The sequence below is a fragment of the Myotis myotis genome, unplaced genomic scaffold, assembly GCF_014108235.1.
Source record: "Myotis myotis isolate mMyoMyo1 unplaced genomic scaffold, mMyoMyo1.p scaffold_m19_p_12, whole genome shotgun sequence".
NCBI classification, from domain to species: Eukaryota; Metazoa; Chordata; class Mammalia; order Chiroptera; family Vespertilionidae; genus Myotis; species Myotis myotis.
The window spans coordinates 349,154-370,667 of NW_023416316.1; the positions used below are offsets into that span (position 1 = coordinate 349,154).

General features: G+C 63.1%; 1 protein-coding gene and 1 non-coding gene across 2 annotated transcripts; one reads left to right on the forward strand and one right to left on the reverse strand.

Moving 5' to 3' along the window:
• The first annotated feature begins 5,062 nt into the window (after nt 1-5,062).
• LOC118667816 lies at nt 5,063-5,188 on the forward strand. The gene has a single exon (XR_004971401.1). It is a non-coding gene; the product is annotated as a U6atac minor spliceosomal RNA (small nuclear RNA).
• A 1,273-nt stretch (nt 5,189-6,461) lies between these two features.
• WDR5 (WD repeat domain 5) lies at nt 6,462-20,617 on the reverse strand. Its single transcript, XM_036329173.1, has 14 exons — nt 20,476-20,617; nt 17,981-18,173; nt 17,270-17,378; nt 16,889-16,962; nt 15,989-16,078; nt 15,730-15,819; nt 15,510-15,593; nt 14,173-14,228; nt 12,875-12,921; nt 10,660-10,735; nt 10,069-10,102; nt 9,679-9,753; nt 9,082-9,169; nt 6,462-8,172 (listed from the first exon to the last, which is right to left on the reverse strand). The coding sequence occupies exons 2-14, from the start codon at nt 18,059-18,061 to the stop codon at nt 8,072-8,074; spliced, it is 1,005 nt and encodes a 334-aa protein (XP_036185066.1). The 5' UTR covers nt 18,062-18,173; nt 20,476-20,617; the 3' UTR covers nt 6,462-8,071.
• Between the last annotated feature and the right edge of the window lie 897 nt (nt 20,618-21,514).

Consider the following 21,514-nt stretch of genomic DNA (forward strand, 5'->3'; position numbering starts at 1 on the left):
GCGACCCAGGGGCGTCCCTCAGCGGGGCCCCGGGAGTGACGGGCCCTCACCTCCCAGCCCGCAGGACGCGGGGGGCGGGGGGGGGAGCGGGAGCAGCCCTCAAACTCCGAGTGATGGCCCTCCCCCCTCCTCCCCCTCCCCCTCCCCCATCCACACTTCATAGCAGCTCTCGGGGCAAAGAGAGACCGCACTCTGTCCACCCTCAGAAAGGCTCGGCCGCATTGTCACAAGGAATGTCCTGCTTCAGGCCACCCGAGCCCGTGGACACAGAAACATCTGGGACGTCAGTCACCAGACAGGCCTCCCCTGGACCGGCCCTGGCTCCCTGCACAGCCAGTGCCAGGGGGAGACCCTGGAGCAGGCAGCACGGCTCCTGGCCGTCCCCCGCGGCCCTGGGGCACCCAGGACAGGGAACCGGGTAAGGAGGCGCGGTGCCCGTCGCAGAGATGCAGGGACCGTGCGCCAGGGGGTGCTGCAGTGACCAGGTGCCCCGCGTGTGACAGAGAAAAACCGGCCTTGGAGAGAATGAAGCATCGCCTCCACCTGGAGATTCTGCAGGTCACCCGCCCAGCAGGACCTGCCCTGCCCACGTGGCCTCCAGCCCGGCACCTCCCAGCGCCTCCCGGTGCCTCTGGGAGCCCAAGAGCCCCGGCTCCAGACCCCAGAGCCTGCTGCGCCTGGGTGCGCCCTCCAGGCGTCCTGCCAGTGTCCTGAGCCTCAGTCTCTCCGTCTGGAAAATGGGACCGTAACGGCCACAGGCCCATCTGCTGGGCTGAGCTGCAGGGCCACCGGGGAGGGAACTGAGGCACCGGCCGTCAGGCGGCTCACCCGCAGCCGCAGACACCAGGCTGGAGCTGAGACATTGGCTTTGCTCCAGGGGCCGAGGGGAGAGCAGGTGAGATGCCCGGGCTGCTTCCTCCGGCACCACCGCAGGGCCCCTGAGAGGTGCGGCCCCGCCCCCTGGTGGACGCTTCTGGGATTGCCCAGCGTGGCGCCCCCAAGAAGGGCGTGTTCCCCACCGGAGAGGAGCCACTGACTGGGGGGGATGCCCACTCCCAGGGCAGCAGGACAGGGGGTGGCGGGCAGGGGCACCCAGAGGGCCTGGTCTGCGTGGTGGCCTTCGGCAGTGGCCTTGAGGCTGACCCTCTGGGCCCCGGCAGTCACTCTGAGAGGCTGTGACAGCCCAGGAGGGTCCTGATCACCCGGCTTTCCGCTCCAGAAGAGGTGAGGCCTCGGGGCCTCTCCCTGTTCCTGGGAATGTCCCTCTCTCCCCTCCCGGAACCTGGGAAGGCCCTCGGGCCGGGGGTCCAGCAGGCAGGTCTGCGAGCTGGAGGTGAGCAGGGGGCAGGCTCCCCGAGTGCCGCCACCCCCACCCTCCCCGCCACGGACGCTGCCAGCAAAGGGTGGCGCCAGGAGAACCTCCCCGACAAGATGAGCTCTAACCACCACCGAGTCCCTAACGTGCGGGGTCCTGCGGCCCCACATCCGCGCGACCCTCCCCGAGAACTCCGAGGTGCGGAGCGAAGGCCGCCCTGGGCCGGCCCCGCGGCTGGGGAGGAAAATGCCCACGTGTGGGGCCCCAAACTGGCCGCGGGCTTCCGGGCAGCTGAGCCCCGACCCCGGCACTTCTCCAGGCCCCACAGACTCCACCAGGGTCCGGAAAGCCCTGGAGGTGGGACTGGAGGTGAGACTGGACGTGCGCACTCAACACCCTGGTGCCAGGCTCGCGGCCAGGTGGGCAGGAGGCCAGGTGGACGAGCTGGGCCTGCAAACCCAGAGGCTGCGCCAGGGGGCGGCCGCGAGAGGGCCACCATTCTGCCTTCCCCTCCTCTCCTCCCTTCCCTTCCCTTCCCTTCCCTTCCCTCTTTCCCCTCCCGCACTTTTTCCCTTTGGAGAACAGGCCTCCACCCCTCCAGCCCGTCGGCCTAGACCAGTGATGGCGAACCTATGACACGCGTGTCAGAGGTGACATGCGAACTCCTTTTTCTGGTTGATTTTTCTTTGTGAAATGGCATTTAAATATATAAAATAAATATCAAAAATATAAGTCTTTGCCCTGGCCGGTTTGGCTCAGTGGATAGAGTGTCGGCCTGTGGACTGAAGGGTCCTGGGTTCGATTCCGGCCAAGGGCACATGCCCGGGTTGTGGGCTCGATCTCCAGTGTGGGGCGTGCAGGAGGCAGCCAATCAATGATTCTCTCTTACCATTGATGTTTCTATCTCTCTCTCCCTCTCCCTTCCTTTCTGAAATTAATAAAGAAATATATTTTAAAAAATAAAATATATATATAAGTCTTTCTTTGCAACTATGGTTGCAAATATCAAAAAATTTCTACATGTGACACGGCACCAGAGTTAAGTTAGGGTTTTTCAAAATGCTGACACGCCGAGCTCAAAAGGTTCGCCGTCACTGGCCTAGACAGACGACCGAATGCCAGTGGCCCTGCCCTCATTCTCGCAAGCTCGCGGCCTGCGGGCAGCTCCTCCTTTACCAGGCGGTGGGTGGGGGCCCTGGCCGGGCGGCTCAGTGGGTTGAGCATTGCCCGGTGCACCAAACGGTTGTGGGTTCGATTCCCAGTCAGGGCACGTGCTGGAGGCAACTAATCAATGTTTTTCTCTCAAAATCAATAAAAAATGTTTAAAAAACATATCCTCCGGTGAGGATAAAATGATAATAAAAGGGGGTGGGGCGGAGTCTGCAATTCCATTTAACACAGAATTTCCCAGACACGGGTCTTCCCTCCCACAGGGCACCCGAGTCCTCCAGCGGAGGCCACTGGGGACGCGCTGCCCGGGGGCAGCCGACAGGTGTCCCTCCTGTCACCAAGGCTGCCAACTCGCTAACACGGACCCAGGGCGTCACTTGTGGGGCCTGGTGACCAAAATAAACTCAGGAACAAAACTGGCCCCGAGGCACGGAGCCTGGGGCAGACTGAGACCTCGGAGGGGAGGGGTGGCAGGGACAGGAAGAGATCAACCAAAGAACATATATGCATGTACGCATGGCCCACGGACACAGGCGACAGCGTGGGGAAGGCCTGGGGAGGGGGAGCTGAGCAGAGGGGGCAATGGGGGGCATCCGTAATACTGTCAACAATTAAAAAATATTTTTTAATCCAGGACAGTCCGGGGCCATCACAGCAGCACCGACCCAGCGTTTATTCAACAGACACTGGGGAGCACCAGGTCCGAGCAGGCATGGGCTCCGCCCTGAGGCCGCGGCGCAGGGGCCGGTGCCTGCTGGTGCTGCGTCCTGGCGGTCACACAGGTCAGTGTGGGTCCCACCGGGGAGGGACCCTCTGCCCTCGTCTACAGACCTTCCCACGTCTTGGTCTTTATCAGTCCCCTCAGTCCCCAGAGCAAAGACAGGCTGCGGGATGGGGGAGATGGGGAGGGGGGGCCAAAAGCGTTCCTGAACGCAGACCCCTAGGCCTGCTCCAGACCCCAGACTCGGGGGGAGCGTCCTGGAGGCAGCATTTTGATCTCAGGTGCTGGCTTTTCGTCCTAAAGCCGGAGGCCTGGTCTGGGGCCCTTCTGTCCACGCCCATGGGGACCAGGAGCTGCAGCCCCAAAGAAGGGGAGGCCCATCGAGGCCTGGCCACGGGCAGGACACGTCGCTGGGACCCGGCACCCCCGTGGAACCCCGCCTGTGACCAGACCCCAGGGGCCCAGGCCCGAGGCGGGCGGTGGGATCAGGGGCCCCCATGTAAGACTCGCGGGCCTCACCCACAGCCGGGCCCACACCCACCTGTTGCCCCGGCGAAGTGTGATTTTGCACAATGAGCCAACCTCTTTGGCCTCCCTGTGTCTCCAGCTGTGAAGTGGGGGTGCCGATGGCCGCTTCCTCGTGGGACGTGGAGTGAAGGGAGACACTTGTGAGGGCTCCCCGGGCCTTGCACACAGTCGGTGCTCGGGCAGAACCCCGGCGCGACCTTCCTCACAGCCTCTGCCCTTGGGCGCCCAGGCCTCCGGCCCCCAGGACGCCCTCCGTCCTGCTCTCACCTCGTTTCTCTCCGCACGAGCCCTGCCAAGGCGGGCGGCCTCCTGTGCAGCCGGGGGCCGCCACCTGTCGCTCGCGAGCTCACCTGGCCCTCCCCACGTGCCCGCCCAGCGCGCTCCGCCACCCCTGCGGCCCACGGCCCTTCTGTGTTGTCTATGCACACGTGTGTGGACACCTAGTTGTGCACGGACACAGGATTCTGCACACGTGGGCGTGCCCGCACGTGTGCACAGGTACATGCACACACGTGCACGCACACATGCACGTCCTGCGCGCACCCACCAGTCTCCCGCGGCCGCACGCACCGCAGCACACGCGGGCCGCCCGGGGACGCGCGCCCGCCGCCGTCGGGAGGCCCCGCCTCGCCGCCTGGGGATGGGCCGCGGCTCGCGCGAAAGAGGCAGGCGGGAGCCGTGCGGCCCACCGTCTCCCCTACGGCACGGCCAGCACCCGAAGCATCGGATTTAAATCTTAAAACCCCGAGGAAAGGGCGGGCGGGAGAAGCGGGGGCCAGCTCCGCGCACTGACCCGGCTGCGGCTCGAACCCAAGGCCCCAAGACAGCGCCGGGCATGCGCAGAAGCCGAGAAGGGCGGGCGCGGAGCGCGGGCGGGCGACGTGCCTCACGTCCCAGGGCCCCGAACACCCACAGTTCCAAGCGCAGGGCCGCGTCCGGAAGTCCATGGAGCCGAGCTTCCTTCCTCGTCCTCTGATTCGCTACAAACCACTTCCATTTCCGCAGAAAGTTCCGAGCCAGTTCCCGACCGTTCAAGAGTCGTGTTGCTGTTTTGTTTCCGGGGGAATCTAGTTTGATGTAGGACACGGGACTTCCGGGTGTTCCTCTCAGCCTTTGATTGGCTGTACTTATGCATATATTAGAGCACGAAAAAAAAGAGGTTTTCCACACGCTAAAACGAATATGGGCGGATTTAGTGTAGACAGTGTGGTCCCTGTAGGATGTGAGTGCTCTTTCTCGTATCTCTGAGACATGTACATAAAGTCACCATGACCTAAAAGTGATGGGATTGGAGGGCTTTAAATAGCAATCGACGCCAAGCTTTAATCGTGTTGTATGAAAGGAGAGAAGGTTAGCACTCCCCTTGACAAGGATGGAAGAGGCTCTCGGGCCTAACAACACGCATACGGTTAAGGCATTGCCACCTACTTCGTGGCATCTAACCACTGTTTTTTTTCCTTCTGCCCCGAGTACAGTGGACCACGTGACTAACAGACCTACCTGCGTGCACAGACCTGTGATGCACCCATGGACGGGCAGAGGCACGTGACTGCTTTGCTCTTTGAGCTGCGTGGCATTCCACTGACACGAGCGCACTGCCTCCGCCCTTACTCCGGACTTCCCTCCTTCCTGCGCACCAGCCTTTGGATGGGGTAGTTCATGGGGTAGTTCGTGTGCCAGGAAAAACTGCCACCTTGACTTGGGCCAAAAAAATAAGTGGGCTCGCTGGTGCCCTCGGTGCAGGCCCTCTGCCTCTGGTGTCTCAGCCATTGCCCGACATACAGGGAGCTGGGCGACGACTGTCACCCACAGAGACGCCACAGCTGTGCCAGGGGAAATGACTGTTGCCCTGTGGGTTTCCACCACTCCTGCCAGTTTTGAATCCATTTGCAAATCCACTTCAGCATGTGACACGGACATGTGTATACGTACTTCTGGTTGCTTTGTTTCCTATGTAGGTTGGTGTTTGAATTCTGAATTGGTGACAATTCCAGCCACGGAGCTTCTGGACGGCGGGCCTGCAGGCGAGCCCTCACCTCCTGGTCAGGGGGGGACCCCGAGCAGCTGGAGATCCACCACCACACACAGGCAGGCCTCGCCGGGGCAGCTGACACCATGTTGTGAACATGTCCGCGCACACGGCCGTTTGCGTTTTGTTCCTTTCGTTTTTGTGAAGCATGCGGACATACATTCTTTTTTCTAAGGTATTAAGGCAACTGGGAAACCTGGACAGCGAATACTTGACTGAAGACTATTTTAGGTGTGTGACGATGGTATGTGATAAGGTTCTGGAAGAGTTTTTTTAGCCCAGCTGGTGCGGATCAGTGGCCGAGTGCTGACCTATGAACCAGGAGGTCTCTGTTCAATTTGGTTGCAGGCTCGATCCCCAGTGGGGGCGGCGGACAGGAGGCAGTCAATATATTTTTTATAAAGAAATCTCTTTTAGATTCTATGTATTTGCTGCCTAAGAATGAAACCCCTGGGGCTTGCACTAACTAACGGGCAGGGGCACAGACAGCAGAGGCGCTGTCTCCGGAGCCGGAGGGCTGGACGTGAGGGTGCCCACTCCCCCTCGTGGTGAAGTCCCGTGACAACCTTCATAGTCGTACAGGCTCATTTTTTAAAAACCATGAACTTTCGCCCGAGGCCCCAGCGGTAATAGGGCCACATCAATTCTACCCCCATAACAGCTACACATGAAGGTAAAAAATTCTCAGGGGACAAAAATACAAGACATGAAAATCTTTATTTCCAAAAAGTGAATGTATTTTTACATAAATCTACAACAGAGAATTCCAATGTAGAAAAAATACACTATATTCAGGATACGGTGCTCCGCACACACCCCTCCTCCCGGGGGCAAACCAACACCAGAACCAACAAAACAAGGAGCGAACTCTCCCGGGAACCGCCAGCCAAGTCCCCGCAGCCTCCGCTCTCCTATCAGGACTCCGAGCGGGGGCGCCCGAGCGATGCGCCCTCTCCCTGTGGCCATTTGTCCCAAAGACGGACAAGCCACGAGCACATCCACTTCCAAGGACGGCCTGTGGCAGCCGCCGCCCAAGGTGCCCTCAGGGCTGTCACCTTCCCCACAGTGGCCACTAGGTGGCTCCCAGGAGGCCTGTGAGGGTGGCCCCCACTTCCTCACAGCCCATCAACTCCAGGCCCTACAAGCTTCATCCACCACTTGGCACCGTCCCGAACCCCAGAACCAGGGCCAGGGCTCAGGAGAGCAGGGCTGAGGCCCAGGCTGTGGATGGACGTCAGCTGACTGCTCACCCAGCCCCGGTGGGTCCGCACCTCCCTCATGCCTCCACTGAAGGTCTCAGAGCTGCAGCCTGGGTTCGAACCCAGGGGGGCCTTGCTACATGCAGGGGTCCCCAGGAGCCAGCCACTGCCACAAACTGCCCTGCAGTCCTGCCCTCACGCCCACCGCTGCCCAGGCTCGGCGGGCCGGGAGGGCCAGGCAGGCGGATGCCACCCTGCTCCCTGCCGCCAAGGACTCCAAGAAACCTGCCGGTCCTTAGGCCGGCAACAGAGGAGAGCCACCGGCTGGTCCCTGGGAGCAGAGCCTGCACCGGGAACTGAGGTTCCGGGGCCTCCTGCACCCCAGCCGCCCGAGAGCCATCTGTAATGTTCGGCAGGACGTTTCAGGGCCGGGCTCCGTCTCAACTAGGCCCTCCCGGAGAGCTCATCCCCGCCCCGTGCAGTGTTCAGTGCAGGGCCCCGTCCCAGCCTTAACCAAGTCCGTGCTTGTGCCAACAGCAGGGAGAGGAGCTGCCAGGGAGCCCGCTGCCAGGGCCCGCCTGCTTCCTGCCTGCGGCGCGGCGTGCTGTGTGGACACCACACACAGCACCAAGCGCCTGAGCACGAGGGTTCACAGACACGGCCTCACAGGGTCTGGGTTCCAGACAACCACACGGGGAACCACTACAGGCAGGGCCGGCGGCAGCGGGACAGGGTCGGGCAGTGCCTGCTGCCAGCCAGGACCTGCGGAGCCGGGCAGAGCGCCGAGGCGACTGGTCACAGCGCTGGCACGGGCAATGAAACATCAAAAACAGTACAGAACGCTTACTGGGAAAACACCGCGACAAACTCAACTTCACCTCACCTTCTGTCATAAAAAATGAAAAGTTTTGTTGACGGAACACAATAGACTAGGAACTCTTCCCAGTGAGAGGAATCGGCAATGTCACCTCTAGAACTTTCTGGTGGGAACTCTCCCCCTTGGCCTAATGGTCCTCAGAGGGGTCCAGGCCCCGCCCCGACCCCCAGCCTGGATCAGGGGAACCCCAGGCTCCGCCCTGCCCATCGGGTCACCGCGGCCGCGGGCGGGCCTAGCAGTCGCTCTTCCAGAGCTTGATGGTCTTGTCGTTCTCCAGCGCGGCCGAGGCGATGATGTTCTCCGTCGGATGGCACGCCGTCGAGATCACCACGTCTGCAAACGAGAAGGTCCAGGCCCTGCACAGGGACCGGCAACAGCCCCAGGGCCGCTCCCCGCCCCGCGCTGACCCCGGATCCACAGCCTGTCCCTGCAACAGCCTCGGGCACCTGGGCGGGGAGCCTGCAAGGGGACGACGGGCCTGAGGGGACCAGGCGCTGCGGGCAGAGGCCACACCAGGCTGGGTCACAGGTGGTCTCTGCCTGGACAACACCCTCAGTGGGGCCGAGCCCACGCCCACCCTCCCCCCACCCTCCCCCCGCCGCCGCCTGGCTAAGCCCTCAGGGCTGCTGTCACAGGAGGCAAGTCCGTGCCATCACAGCAGCGGGCACCAGGCTCGGCAGCTCGATGCCCTGGATTTACAAAGGCTGAAACCCCGAACTTGACCTTCCCCCACGCCCTCGGGAGTAGCGCGTCCGCCCCGGCTGCCCCCGAAGAGTGCCGCGCCCCAGGGAGAGCAGGCCCCGTCGGTGCCCCTCCGCCTCTGGGGTTAAGCCATGTGGGGGTGCTGCTGCTTCTCAGGGAACACACCACTCTCTACTGACTATAGAAGGTGGGTGGGGGGGACAGGCAGCTGGGGCAGGGGCAGCCCGAATGCTGAGGAGCCAGTGAGGGGGTGGAGGGGCCCCCGAGTACTAAGGAACAGGCCTGCCTGGAGGTCAGAGCCCTAGGAGCAGGGCCTGCAATGGACAGCGGCGTCCTCACTCCCGGGACACACTGGGCACGGGCCAGCGCACAGGCCGCCTGCACGGAGAAGCCACAGAGCCGCATGGACTCGAGGCCAGGCAGCCGAGGGGAAGAGGCGGAAGCCAGGACCTGGTGCTGGCCAGCCACTCCCCAATGGGCAGCGTCCCCAGGGCCAAGCACTACACCCGCCTCGCTGCGGGCAGGGCCCGGCCAGCTCACCTGTGTGGCCCTGCAGCTTCTGCACAATCTCCTTGGTCTGCAGGTTCCAGATGTACACCAGGTTGTCTTCTGAGCCAGACACGATCCACTGGGCAGATAGGGACGAGGTGAGGGGAGTTTCCCACAGCCCCGGAACTCACCCCTCCCTCCCGCACCGAGTACTGTCCTCACCCCCCTCCCGCGCGCCACTCAGAAACAGAGCCACACACAGGGGCATCTGGGATGTAAATGTTTTCTTCAGTTACCACTTTATAGGTTTTGTGTCGCTTACATTTCAGCTGAATGTCACATCTCCTCAGTCCCACTCCCCTGGACTGAGGCAGCATGGCCTGGGGCCCGGCTCTGGGCGGCCCCGGCTCTGGGCAGCATGGCCCGCTAGGCGACCACTCAGACGCCCGCCCATGCCCACCGCTCCTGAGAGCTGTGCCAGGTCCGACTTACGGGGCCGGCAGGTTCAGGAGCACCCGAGTCATGACAGCCCCTTTCTGAGTGACGGCCACAACTCCACAGTGTGTGGCTTTGTTTTCAGTTTTTTGTGTACTGTTTTGTGCACAGGGGCCTCTCAGGATGGCCCTGGGAAGGACGGCGAGAACTCACCTTCCCCCCCGTCACGGAGAAGTTGGCAAATATGCAGTACTTCTCGTTCTTGTGCCCAGTGTACGTCTTCAGGCACTGAAAAGACACGTGCGCGGTCAGAGGCCCGCATCCCTGCCTCCTGACAATTCCCCGAATGCTGAGTGCTCGCCCTTTAAGGCCAACCCAACGTCATTGTGAAAAGCACTCAAATGCCCACAGCACAAACCCACGTGGTCAGAGCTGCCGTGCCAGCTGCAAACACCCAAGTCTTGGAGAAATTTGCACCAAACCAACTCAATGAACATGGCTCTCTGAGTCCCCCCAGCTCCAGGTCCCGCTCAGCTCAGCCATCACCCAGAACCCCACCTGGCCTCCATACACCCGGCCCGGCGGGTCACCTCTGCTGCTTACCTTCCCTTTGCTGTAGTCCCAGAGTTTCAGGGTGCTGGAAGGAAAGAGGGGGTCACACACGCTCCCCGGCTGCTGTCACTGCGCCCTCTGCAGGCTGGAACCCCCAGGCGCAGGTGCAGGTGCCAGCAGTGCACGGAGCCCCAGGATTTGAGGACACCCCAGAGCACAGCACAAGAACCCCAAATATTTAGCTCAAAGACATTTTGAAAGAAAGCTGCTGGCTGCTCCCACACCACTGGGTGGTCACCTCATGCCTGCTGGAGGGACATGGGGGGCCTAGTTCCAGAAACATCCCAACCAGACTTGAGCACAGCACCCGCCTCCTGGAGCAGAAAGGCCCCCACAAGGGAGCTGTGGCGGGAAACGCCAGGGGCTCAGCAAGGCACCCCCACCCCCGGCCCCCAACGCGGACTCAGCAAAGCCCATGCCAAAGGCGCTCCCATGGAGGGCGGCCAGGGGGCTGCCGGGGAACCTGCTCCCAGGCACGTGTGGGGGGAAACGGCGCAGGGCCAGACACAGCTCAACCGTCCCCAGCCCTGCAGCTGGGAGGCCCGCCCCGGGGAGGAAGCTGGGGGTGGCGGGAGCACTCACTTGTCCAAGGTCGCTGCCAGGATGTACTTGCCGTTCGGGGAGAACTTCACAAAGGACACTGGCGGGTTGTCGTCGTCTGCGGGAAACAGGGGCTGAGGCGGGGCTCGGGCCAGGGGCGGGAGGAAGCACCCCTCGCTGCTCAGGACCCTCAGGTGAGGCCGCTGCCACCGGTGCCAACACCGCCGCCCCGCGTGCCCCCGGGAGAGCCTGCTCGTGCCTGTCCAGCCCACGGACCCCTGTGGGGCCATCACCCTGACACGAGGGCTGGGGAGCACAGGGCTGCAGCAGTGCAGACTCGGGTTGCCAGCCCCCCACGGGCAGTGAGCCATCCAGCATCAGCTTCCTCACGTGAAACATCCACACGCCCAGCCAGGCGGGGTGTCAGGACGACGCAAACCATTTGGGTGAATGCTCTCAGGTGTCTTCCGTGACAGTTTTGCAAAAGATTTGTAAGTTCCTCTAGGAAAATACCATTGCACCCACACCACTGCGTCTGACCCCCGGCAGCCCTGGGGCCGCGGCAGGAGCCACCGAGGGCTCAGCATCACCCGACAGCGCAGGGGTCAGCACTCCCAGAGACCCCACAGGAGGGGCCTTTCCGCCACGTGAGTGCTGTGCTCCCCGGCCAGGGCGAGAGGACCGGGGCTTGCACCTGGAGCGGGAGCAGGGGCGGCTGGCGTCCCGAGCGCCAGGGGAGTGGCATTACCACTCTGGAGAACCCGAGCCTGGCTGCCGGGCACCTGGGGCCTGTGCCGCTCGCTGGTCCAAGACACTGGAAAGGCACGGGGAAGGCGTGAGGCTGCCAGCCCCTGGGTCCCGGGGCCCCGCCAGGAGGCAGGTGGGTAACACCGGCGAGATGAGGGGCACCGACAGCCCCAACCCAGCCCCTGAGCACAGCCTCAGCAGGACCGTGTGCTCCAGTCCAGAAGGTTCTACCTCCTAGACCTTGGCTGAGAAACGGGACTGGGAACCGCTACCCGCCTTCCCCAGGCTCCGGGGTGCTGCTAGCCTTTTGCTGGTTAACCTCTCTGGCCTCAGTTTCCCGCCCGCTGCGGGGTGGCCGAGCTGATCAAAGGCTAACATAACTGGTTAACAGAGAGCAGAGGAGCTGCACCGGGCCGCCCGGGAGAGATGCCGTGTCCGAATGCGGGATGTCGCTGTGGGAAGTAAGGACGCCGCTGTCCTGGCCCGTTTTGCTCAGTGTCAGAGTGTCGGCCCAAGGACCAAAGGGTCACTGGCTCGATTCTGGGTCAGGGCACAGGCCCGGGTTGCGGGCTTGAGCCCGGCAGGGCCATACAGGAGGCAGCCGATCGATGATTCTCTCATCACTGATGTTTCTCTCTCCCCCTCTCCCTTCCTCTCTGAAATCAATAAAAATACCTATCTTTTAAATCAATGGAAAAATATTCTCGGGTGAGGATTAACAAAACAAAAAAAGTGAGGCCCTCCCAGGGGCCATGACCCAGCTTGAATGGGTCTTAGGAATCTGACACCAGCGCACAGAACAGCCCCTGCGAGGACCTAGGAGCCGGGAGCCTCAGGGACCAGCCCTGCAGGCGGAGGGCGAGCTGGGCGGCCTGAGCTGCCCCTCAGCCTCCCCTCCCCCCACCCGCCCCACATGCTTCCATGGCAGCCTCGGGAAGGAGCTTAGAGGCGCACAACCCCATGGCCATCCCCTCCACGTGGCTGCTGGCTGCACGGGCTCCCTGGACTCCCTCCCCAGAGCCTTCCCAGGCCCGAGGCCCCGCGGGGCCCATGGCACCCTGCTCACAGGCACAGCAGGCCTGCAGCCCGCCCATGGCACCCACCAGCCAGCCCAGGCCAAGTCTTCCCACTCCAGGACACCCTGGCCCAGAGCGCATCCCCCCTCTAATGCCACCTGCAGTGACCTCAGGGCCTCTGCTCCGGGCTCCTCCACACCCCTCCTCTGAGCACGCCGGGAGGGCAAGGCGCCCCTGGAAGGACTAGGAAGAGGCCCCAAGGCCGAAGGCAGCCAGGGCCTGCCGGGCACAGGCAGAGGGCTCAGGCTGTCAGAGGACAGGTGGGGCAGCCCGGTGAGGCGGGCAGGAGCGGTGGGCGATGGGAGGGCGGCAGAGGAGGGAAATCCTCCCAGAGGAGCAGATGCAGGACAAAGAAGGGGCTCCCAGAACCTCAGAAGGTGAGGGCGGGCGTGATGGAGAAGAGCCCTGCCCCCCAGGGCCCGCGCGGCGCTCACCGATCAGCGTCTTCAGGCACTGGCCAGAGGCGGTGTCCCAGATCCGGCTGCAAAGCAGAACGAGTTGTGAAGAAGCAAGTCACAGCAGGTGGCCTGCGAGCGGTTCTCAATCACACAGCTTTAGAGGGAACGCGCTTCCCCCGCGCGGTCCGCTCACTCGGCCGCTGAAGCTTCCCTCGCACGTTCCAGGGACCAGAAGGGGCGCTGCGCACGCCACGGACCCGTGTGCTCTAGCTCCTCTCCACAGCAGCGACCACAGGGCGACCGCCAAGGAGCAGCGGCTGGCCCGCCGCCCCACAGCGGGGCCTCCCGCACAGGCACCGGGCTGGCCCGCCGCCCCACAGCGGGCCTCCCGCACAGGCACCCGGGCTGGCACGCCGCCCCACAGCGGGCCTCCCGCACAGGCACCCGGGCTGGCACGCCGCCCCACAGCGGGCCTCCCGCACAGGCACCGGGCTGGCACGCCCAGCCCTCCCGCGCTGGCACCGTCCACGCGCACGCGCCTGCCAGCACCGAGGGCATCACTTCCTCCCTCCCCAGTGGACATCCATCTTTAAGTCCCACGGGCCTCCGTGTCCCCGTGGCTTCCCACCCGCTCGACACCCTTCCCCATCACTCCTGTCAGGCCTGCAGTGCCACTCTGAGGTGTTTCTGGAAGAGGACGAAGGGTCAGAGGGTTTTAACCCCAAACTGACAGCCTCCTCCCAACACCCAGACGCGCTACGCCGCGGCCCCCCAAACCCGCCCTGATGCTCACTGAGTTCATCTAAACCAGCCGTCGCCAACCGGTGGTCCGTGAGGTTGGCGACCACTGACCGAAACCACATGTGCATCTTCCCTCCTGCGCCTCCACCCCTGCACACGGGCTTCACACCCCCAAGCTCCACGACCACGATCCCCGAGGCTGCACCGACGGTCTGCCGCCACCCTGTCCCCCTGCCGCCTGCGGTGGGTGTCCGGAGTCACCGCTCGGGACTGACAGCCTCTGGACGCCAGGCAGGCCGGCTCCGACTCCTCACCGTGAGCCGGGCCTTCCCCGCCCAAGGCCCGGGTGCCTGGCCGGTCCATGTCAGTGTCCACAGGCACTCAGTCTGGTCCAGACCTCGCGGGGAGGCACCCTCCCGCCACACACACACACACCTGCCAGGCACCCCGCCCCCCGAGGCTGTACTGGGTGTCCACCCGTCCGCAGCCCTCGCTGCTCCGGAGGGCAGAGCCCGCCGGCTTCCCGCTGCTGCCACCCGCGGGCCACGGCTCATAAGCACGTGTCGCCAAGGGGAGGGAGCACCTCCACTCACCAGAGCCCGTCGTAGCTGCTGGACACGATCAGGGACCCGTCGCGGTTGAAGTGAACCTGCGGGGAGGGGGAGAAAGACTTGACGCCAGCAACACGGGCTTCTTCCCACAGCCCCACCGGCGGGCAGAGGGCCGCTTTCCCCTGGGGCCTCTCAAGCGAGTTTCGAGGAGGAGCCACAGAAAGACCAGCCTGCACTCCGCCTGGAGGAGGGAATCGCTTACTAGGAAACGGACTGAAAGTAAACCCATGGCCACAGGAGCCCACTCCTGAGGGCCTGTCCTGTCCGGGGATCCGGCCTCTAGTCGTCGCTGTCGCCCACTCACCCCAGTGAAGGCAGCCTGACCCAACGTAGCCAAAAATGACTTCCCTTGACATTGCTTTACAAAAGCAAAAAAAACCAGGGGGGAAACCCCCCGATTCAGTAGCCTCCTAAGAATGGACGCTGGTGGCTTCTCACCCAGGTGCCCGCCCACGGCCATCCGAGCGCCAGTCCCTGACAACGCACCACTGCTCCAGGCCCCGGACAGGGACACCACACCCGGGGCTGCCTGAGCAGCCTGGCGCTGCAGAGGGCACAGGAAGGAGACCCAGGCGGCCCCAGGCTGACGGCGGTCCGGCCCCCAGTGACCTGATCTGAAAGTCTAGCTCTGCTGGGGGAGGGGACACACCTTCCCACAAATACGTTCCAACCCGACATGTCCCTTTCCTGTAACGGATTCCCCTCTGGGGTTTTCCTCCTTTGCCCCAACTGCATCTCAGTGCCAAAGGGTCACAATGTCCGAGGGAGCCTTCACACGCGTCCCTATTCTTTCTGTTAAGTCCTGAGCCGACGTGACCCAGGATAAGCCTTCTTACAACAAATACCACCTTTAAATAGGCTGTCTTCCTTCCTGCTACGGACCGCTCCCAGGTGAGATGGAGGCGCAGGGCAGCCCCGGGGCCACGCTCTCAATGGAGCCATCAAGCCTGTGTGCAGTGTGACTGCACTGCTGGGCACACGCTGGCCCCTGCAGGACCGCAGGGCTCGGACCCCACGGAGCAGGATGGGCGCTCTCGGGCCCACCCCCCACCGCTCTCACCACAACCAGGGATTCTCACCGCAACTGGGCCGCCCCCCCGCCCCCACTGCCCCCCACTCAGCTACTGGCTTCACTCTAAGCTCACACTGTACCCCGTCACACTTCCCAGGACTGAACGCTCGACTGCAAGGTTCCGTCTGGGGACACCACTCCCCCACGCTACAGCCACCTGCCCTTCCACGGACTGAGATTCTACAGGGTCACCATCCACACTGCAGGTGTCGACGGAGACTGGAGCTCCCAGGTCAGTGGGACTTACGGCGGAGACAGGGTCCGAGTGCGCAGGCAGGGTCTTGAGGCACTTCCCCGTCTTCACATCCCATATCCTCACGCTCTCATCGAACTGCAGACAAAGGAGAGATCCAGGCCACTCACAGGGAGGACAGGAGTGGACAGACCTTCGGACCCAAACTGCCCCCAGCCCCCGAGCAGGTCACTTCTGTGCTCCACCCCCGCCCGGAAGAGGCCAGCACACTTACGGAGCCTGAGACAATGAGGTTGGACTGCGGGTTGAAGTTACAGCAAAAGACATAATTACTGTGTCCCTTCAGGGTTTTCAGACACTTTCCCTACAATGAAATATTGACAGACTATCATTCCAGCGACTGACGGCGGGGCCAAGCTGACCGATGCACACCTGGGAAGCACGCCTGGGAGAGCCAGGCCGCCAGGCCCCGCTGCCCCCCCACCCCTCTCCACTCACACGCTTCCCCAGGAGGGACCCCGAGTCTGGCTTACCGAGCTCACATCCCATATCTTTAGGGTTTTGTCATCTGAGGCAGAAACAAGGAGGTTAGAATCTGAGGACCAGGCCACATCGGATATTCCCTGGGGAGAAAAGACAGAGGGTCACCCCCTTGAGGGACAAAACACAATGAACCTGCAGAAGCCAAATCCCCCCTCCCATCCGACTGGACACACAGCCCTCGTCCCTCTCCACATCCGCAGCCAGCGCTGAGCACAGCGGACCCCGCCCGGCCGAGGACAAGCACGCTCTCGGCGGCTCTGCAGGCCTCACCGTGGGCAGAAACTCGTCCGGGACGCAGGAGTATTTGCTTAAAAAAGCAAGAGGTGGCAGCTCTGGCCCGTGGTTCAGTGGTTAGTGTCAGCTCTCACACCAAAGGGTTGCGGGTTCAATTCCCGGTCGAGGGCAGGCACCTGGGTTGTGGGATGTCTTTCTCTCTCTCCTAAGCCCCACGGGCCCTTCTTTTGCCTCTGTAACTTGTTCCCTGAGCCCATGTGAACCAGTGGGCTCACTCTTTCTACCTTGGTGACTTTTCTAAATAAACTTCCACTTGTATTTGAAAAAAACGAGCAGATGCAAACAACTACCAAAAAGAACCTGGCAGGGTCCCGCCAATGTGGCTCAGGGGTGAGCGTTGATCCATGAACCAAGTGACTCCCGGTCAGGACACACCCGGGTTCTAGCTCCATCCCCAAGCGGGGTGTGCAGGAGGCAGCCGATCTTTCTCTCTCTATCCCTCTCCCCCAAATCAATAAAAAACATATTTAAATAATAAAAAGAATTCGGGGGGAAACTCAACATAACTCCACAGGCCTGAGAGAGGGGCCCCACCCACGTGATGGCTGGAGCTACGCTGTCCAGCAGCCACCGCAGTGTGCAGGGCCGATACCTACCAGCTTGTGACCAGATATAGTTTTCTCGAATTTCCCATCATAGGCGCCCCAAATTTTAATGAGCTTGTCTGCAGCTGAAGGAAAGGAGTAACAAAGAGCCAGTCATCCACAGTCCAGAACATGGGTTTCCCACCTGAGCCCCCGGGAACAGTGTGAGGGACCCTGAGGAGTGCCACCCACACGGAACAGGCAACACTCTCCACAGCCCGGCCCCTGCCCACCGCCATGCAGAGTGGCAGTGGGCACAATTTCAACGGGGAATGGATTCTTCCAGGTAAACTCGGAAGCACCGGCGCAGAGGGGTGTCGGAAAGCAAGTCCCCTTCTCCCCGCCCCACACACACCGGTTTCTCCCGGCCACCAAGGCCCCGCTGATACCTACACGAACTCGCCAGCCACTCCCCGTTCGGGCTGAACTTCACAGAGGACACGGCTTTCGTGTGGCCGGCCAGGGTGAACTTTAGAGCATAGTTCGGTTTCACAGGTGTCGGCTGGTGAAGAAACAGCACTCGTCAGCGACAAGTACCCACCATCAAGCCAACCGTCAGCCTGGATTCGATTCCCAAAACTGAATGTCAAGCTCAGCCCTCCGGCTTGAGCTCCACGCCACGTGGCTACCAGAGCTGTCTGCATGTCACCTCAACCTGAACAAGCAGCCTGAGCTCTTACTTCTGCAGCCCTCACCTCAGTGCCTCGGCTCCAGCACCCTAATCCCACCCACCCAGACCACCAGCACCCACCTGTGCCAACCGGGAGGGCACCCGCCCGCCCGCATGCAGCCCCAAGCAAACCGGAAGGCTGCTCCCGGTGAAAGGTCTGCAGGGGTCTGCACCTGCCCAGGCATCAGAACTGCGGCCCGGGAGGGGGGCTGCAGAACAGCGCTGCCTGGGCCCTGGACTCTCACAGGAGGACTGAGCAGCTGTGTTGTTGCTAAGGCCCCGCCCCAGGGGACGGGTCTGGAAACCACCAGTCACAGAGCACCATCGGCAGCAGCTGTCGGGCGGGGAGAACACCCTGATGGACCTGCAATGCCATTCCCAAGCATCTTGCAGCCCGTGCCCCCTGCAGTTCCCCAGGAGCCGCGGGGACTTGCCTTGCTCTGCGTGGCCGATGACGAGGGGGTGGGCTGCGCTCGGGCAGCCTCTGCCTCCGGCTTCTTCTCCTCCGTTGCCATGGCTCCGAGGCCCACCGGGCAGCAGGGAGATGCAGGCGGATGGGTTCACAGCTCCACACAGAACACTCAGCACAGGAAGAACTCTGGGCTACCGTAGCCTACAGTGGGGGACCTAGGCCAACAAGCAAACCATATTTTAAAAGGCAATTTCCAGGAAAAAGGATAAAAACCATTGGAACACCTTACAGAGCCTGGATCTGCTGCTCCAAATGGAGGCGCCTGTTACCCTAACTCCCTAAAGCTTTCAGAGGCTGCCAGAGCACCGAGCCCCCGCAGGCTCCTGCCCTGGCTGTGATCAAAGGCCCCTCCTTCAAGGCTGCTCCCCATTGTTACCTGCGGGCCTGCAGGAATGTGGGAATGCAGCCCCGCCCGCCCAGTAAACACAACCTCTTCAAAGGGCCTTGCAAGTTATAAACCACTGAAGGCTGCTTGTCAGGGAACCAGCCGGGTTCCGGGTTACGGGAGGCTGCGCTTGGGGTGCACACACGTGCACCCGGGGATGCAACAGCTGAGCCCCGCCTGCAAACCCAAGGGCTCCCCCGGCCCTGCCTGCTGTGCCACCGTCTGCATGAGGCTGGCGCAGCGGGAGGGAAAGCCTGGCTCCATTAGGTCTCACCACGACCATGGGAACTGCCCTCCCAGAAGCACGCCCACAGGGGGCTCGGAGGGGAGCCACCAGGGTGTTCTTGTAAGCACCATGGCCATCCAGCTCCCGGAAGCTGGAATCACCATCAGGAGTTTGCACTGTGAGTTCTTGCTTGGAGCTTAAAACTGAAGTGTGCACAGTGAAGCGAAATGGAAGCCATCAGAAAAAGAGCAGGTCTCAGGCTTCATCCACGAGGGTTGGGAATTACAACGCAGCACAGCTGAGCAGAGCACCCGCGGCCACGGCTGGCCACCTGCGGCGAGGGGCCCACTGCACCGCGTGGGGGAGGGGAGGGGGGGCAGTCCTGCCGGGGAAAACGTGCTGGCACTCAGCTGCCGTGGGCAAAGGCTACTTGGGCTGGACCAGTCCCGGGAGGGAGGAGCACGGACCAGGGCTAGAAAGTCCCTTCCGGAGAGCCCAGCCCCGGGGATGCCCGACCACACGGGGCTGAGGCCAGTGTGGCTCCCGGGGCGCCGGAGCCCCGAACCCGCGGGGCCAGAGGAGGAGAAAGGAGCGCTTCAGGGGCCAGAACAGCGCGTTTTAGCATAAAAACTGAGGCCCGGCAGGAGGTGCGGCCTGGCCAGGCAAACCGGCCGCCCTCAGGTGAGGACAGAGGGATGCCCAACCCTCCGCGCGAGCCAAGCATCCGCGCACAAACCCAGCTGGGCTTCCAGCCGGCCCCCACGTTTCTCCCTAAGGGGGGGGGGGGGGGAGCGCGGCATTTTTGGCATTTTTAAACTCTGGGTGGTTCCTGGGGCCACTGGGGAGCCGGCTGGGGACTGGCCCCTTGGAAAGGCGGTCTGGGAAAGGGGACACCAACGGCCGCTGGCGCTGGTCCCCCGGGCACCCTACCTGCCCCCAGGTGCTCCCTAACCTCCTGCGGCCAAGCCCCGACCCCGAGTGCTTCCGGCTGCAGGAAACAGGCAGGCTCCTGAGCTGCAGGGCAGAGGCCAGGCCCACGGGCGAGGGGGCACAGGAGGCAACCTGGCGACCCCAGTGGCCAGCCCCGCGGGAACAGCGCTCCCCGCACCGGCGCCCGCGCTCGGGCCGCCTCACCTACCGGTACGCCCGGGAGGCAGCGTCCAGCGCCGGGTCCGCCAAAGGGTCCGTGAACGGACCCGGGTGGGAGGGAAAGCGACCGGGAAGGCGAGCCTTTCACATCACCCGGACGGCCCCGGCGGACCGGACCGGAAGGGGTCGCCGGCTCGGGGCCCGCCGCGGGGGCCTCCCCTTCCGACAGCGAACCCCACCGAACCTGGGCCCGGGGCTCTCGGGGAGACGGGGCCTGGCCGCCTCGGGCTGAGGCCGAGCAGCAGGTCGGGGTGCGGGCGCGCCCGCAGCGGATGGCAGAAGGGGTGCGCGCCCGTCCAGGCCCGGGGCGCTCGTGGGGTGGGTTTCTTGGAGGCGCCGTGCAGACGGGGGGGACCTGCTGGCTGGCTGCGGGCTTGTCACTAGGCCCATGGGCAGCGGCCGCCCGGTGAGCGCCGGAGGTCCCGGGAGCCGCTGGGGGCCCGTGGGGGGAGGGGACGGGACCTCCGCGGCGAGGCTCCGGTGAGGAGAGGGGCCCCGCGATCGGCGGGAAGAGGGGCGCAGGCCGGGTACCCGGAAGGCGAGGCGGCATGGGCGCGCGGGGCGTCTGCATCGAGGGGCCCGGCGCGCGGGACCGGGCTGAGGCCGGGCCCGCCGGAACACGTGGGGCGGCGGCGGTTTGGGGTGCAACGGCGTCAGTCCCCCGCGCGTGCCCGCAGCCCAGGCGCCCCCCATTTACCTGCGGGGCCGCGGCGGGAGGGAGCGGGCAGAGCGCCCCGAGAGTCGCGTCGGCCGCCGTCTGGGCGGGAGCCGGGCCGAGCAGCACTAGGCGGCGCGGAGCCGGCGGTGCGCGTGCGCGAAGGGCCGCAGCAGCGTCGGGGCGGGGCGAGCGCACAAAGCCGGCCTCTCGGAGGGGCGCTACGGGGAGCGGCGAGGGCCAGAATGCCTTGGGCAGGCCCTACGCCTTAAAGGAACAGTACATAGTGTGTGCTTCCTGCTTAAAAGCCTTAACCCATAGGTAACCGGTTGCAGGCCGTTCTCCTCCTGCGCTTTCTAGAAACTGAAGTATAAAAACACTACCGCAGGGAGAGATTAAAAATGGCGGCAGAGAAGGAAGATGCTGCATGGACATGCTCCCAGGAACAAGCTGGAATTACAACTGAAATACAGAAAGGCTTACTGAATAATCAATGGAAAACTCACAGGAGAGAACCCTGATACCAAAGACCGAAGGTGGAGACAGCATAGAGACTGGTAGGAGGGGCAGAGGTGCGAAAGGGCTGGCCAGGCACCAACAGATGGCAAATGAAGTCCCGGAGAGATATCTCAGCTGGGGGGGGACTCTGGGATCTAATCCCAAAGCTGAGCTCCCCAGCAGAGAGCACCAAACTGAGGAGGGTACCCACATACCATCTAGCTGTGAAAAGCAGCTTTTGGGGTGCTGTCTGCCAGGGAGTGGCAGCTGAAAGTTCGGACACCCTCTTAAAAGGGCCAAGGCACAAACATTCCCTGTGGAGCCACCCGCCTGGTGCTCTGGCAGAGGGAGGGTGAAGTGGTCTGGAGCTGTGAGAGCAGAACCCAGGATGACAGACTCGGGAGATGGAGCTCAGAAGGCAGACACCCCAGTTTCCTGGGCTGAGATGTCCCTCTCACAGCAGAGGACTTCTTCCCCACATGGACATCTGCCTTGCCTGGGGGAAGACAGTCCACACACCCTATTGGGAAACACCTTGCCCTGAGGCCACCTAAGAGATTAAAAGTAACAATCAGCCTCCAGG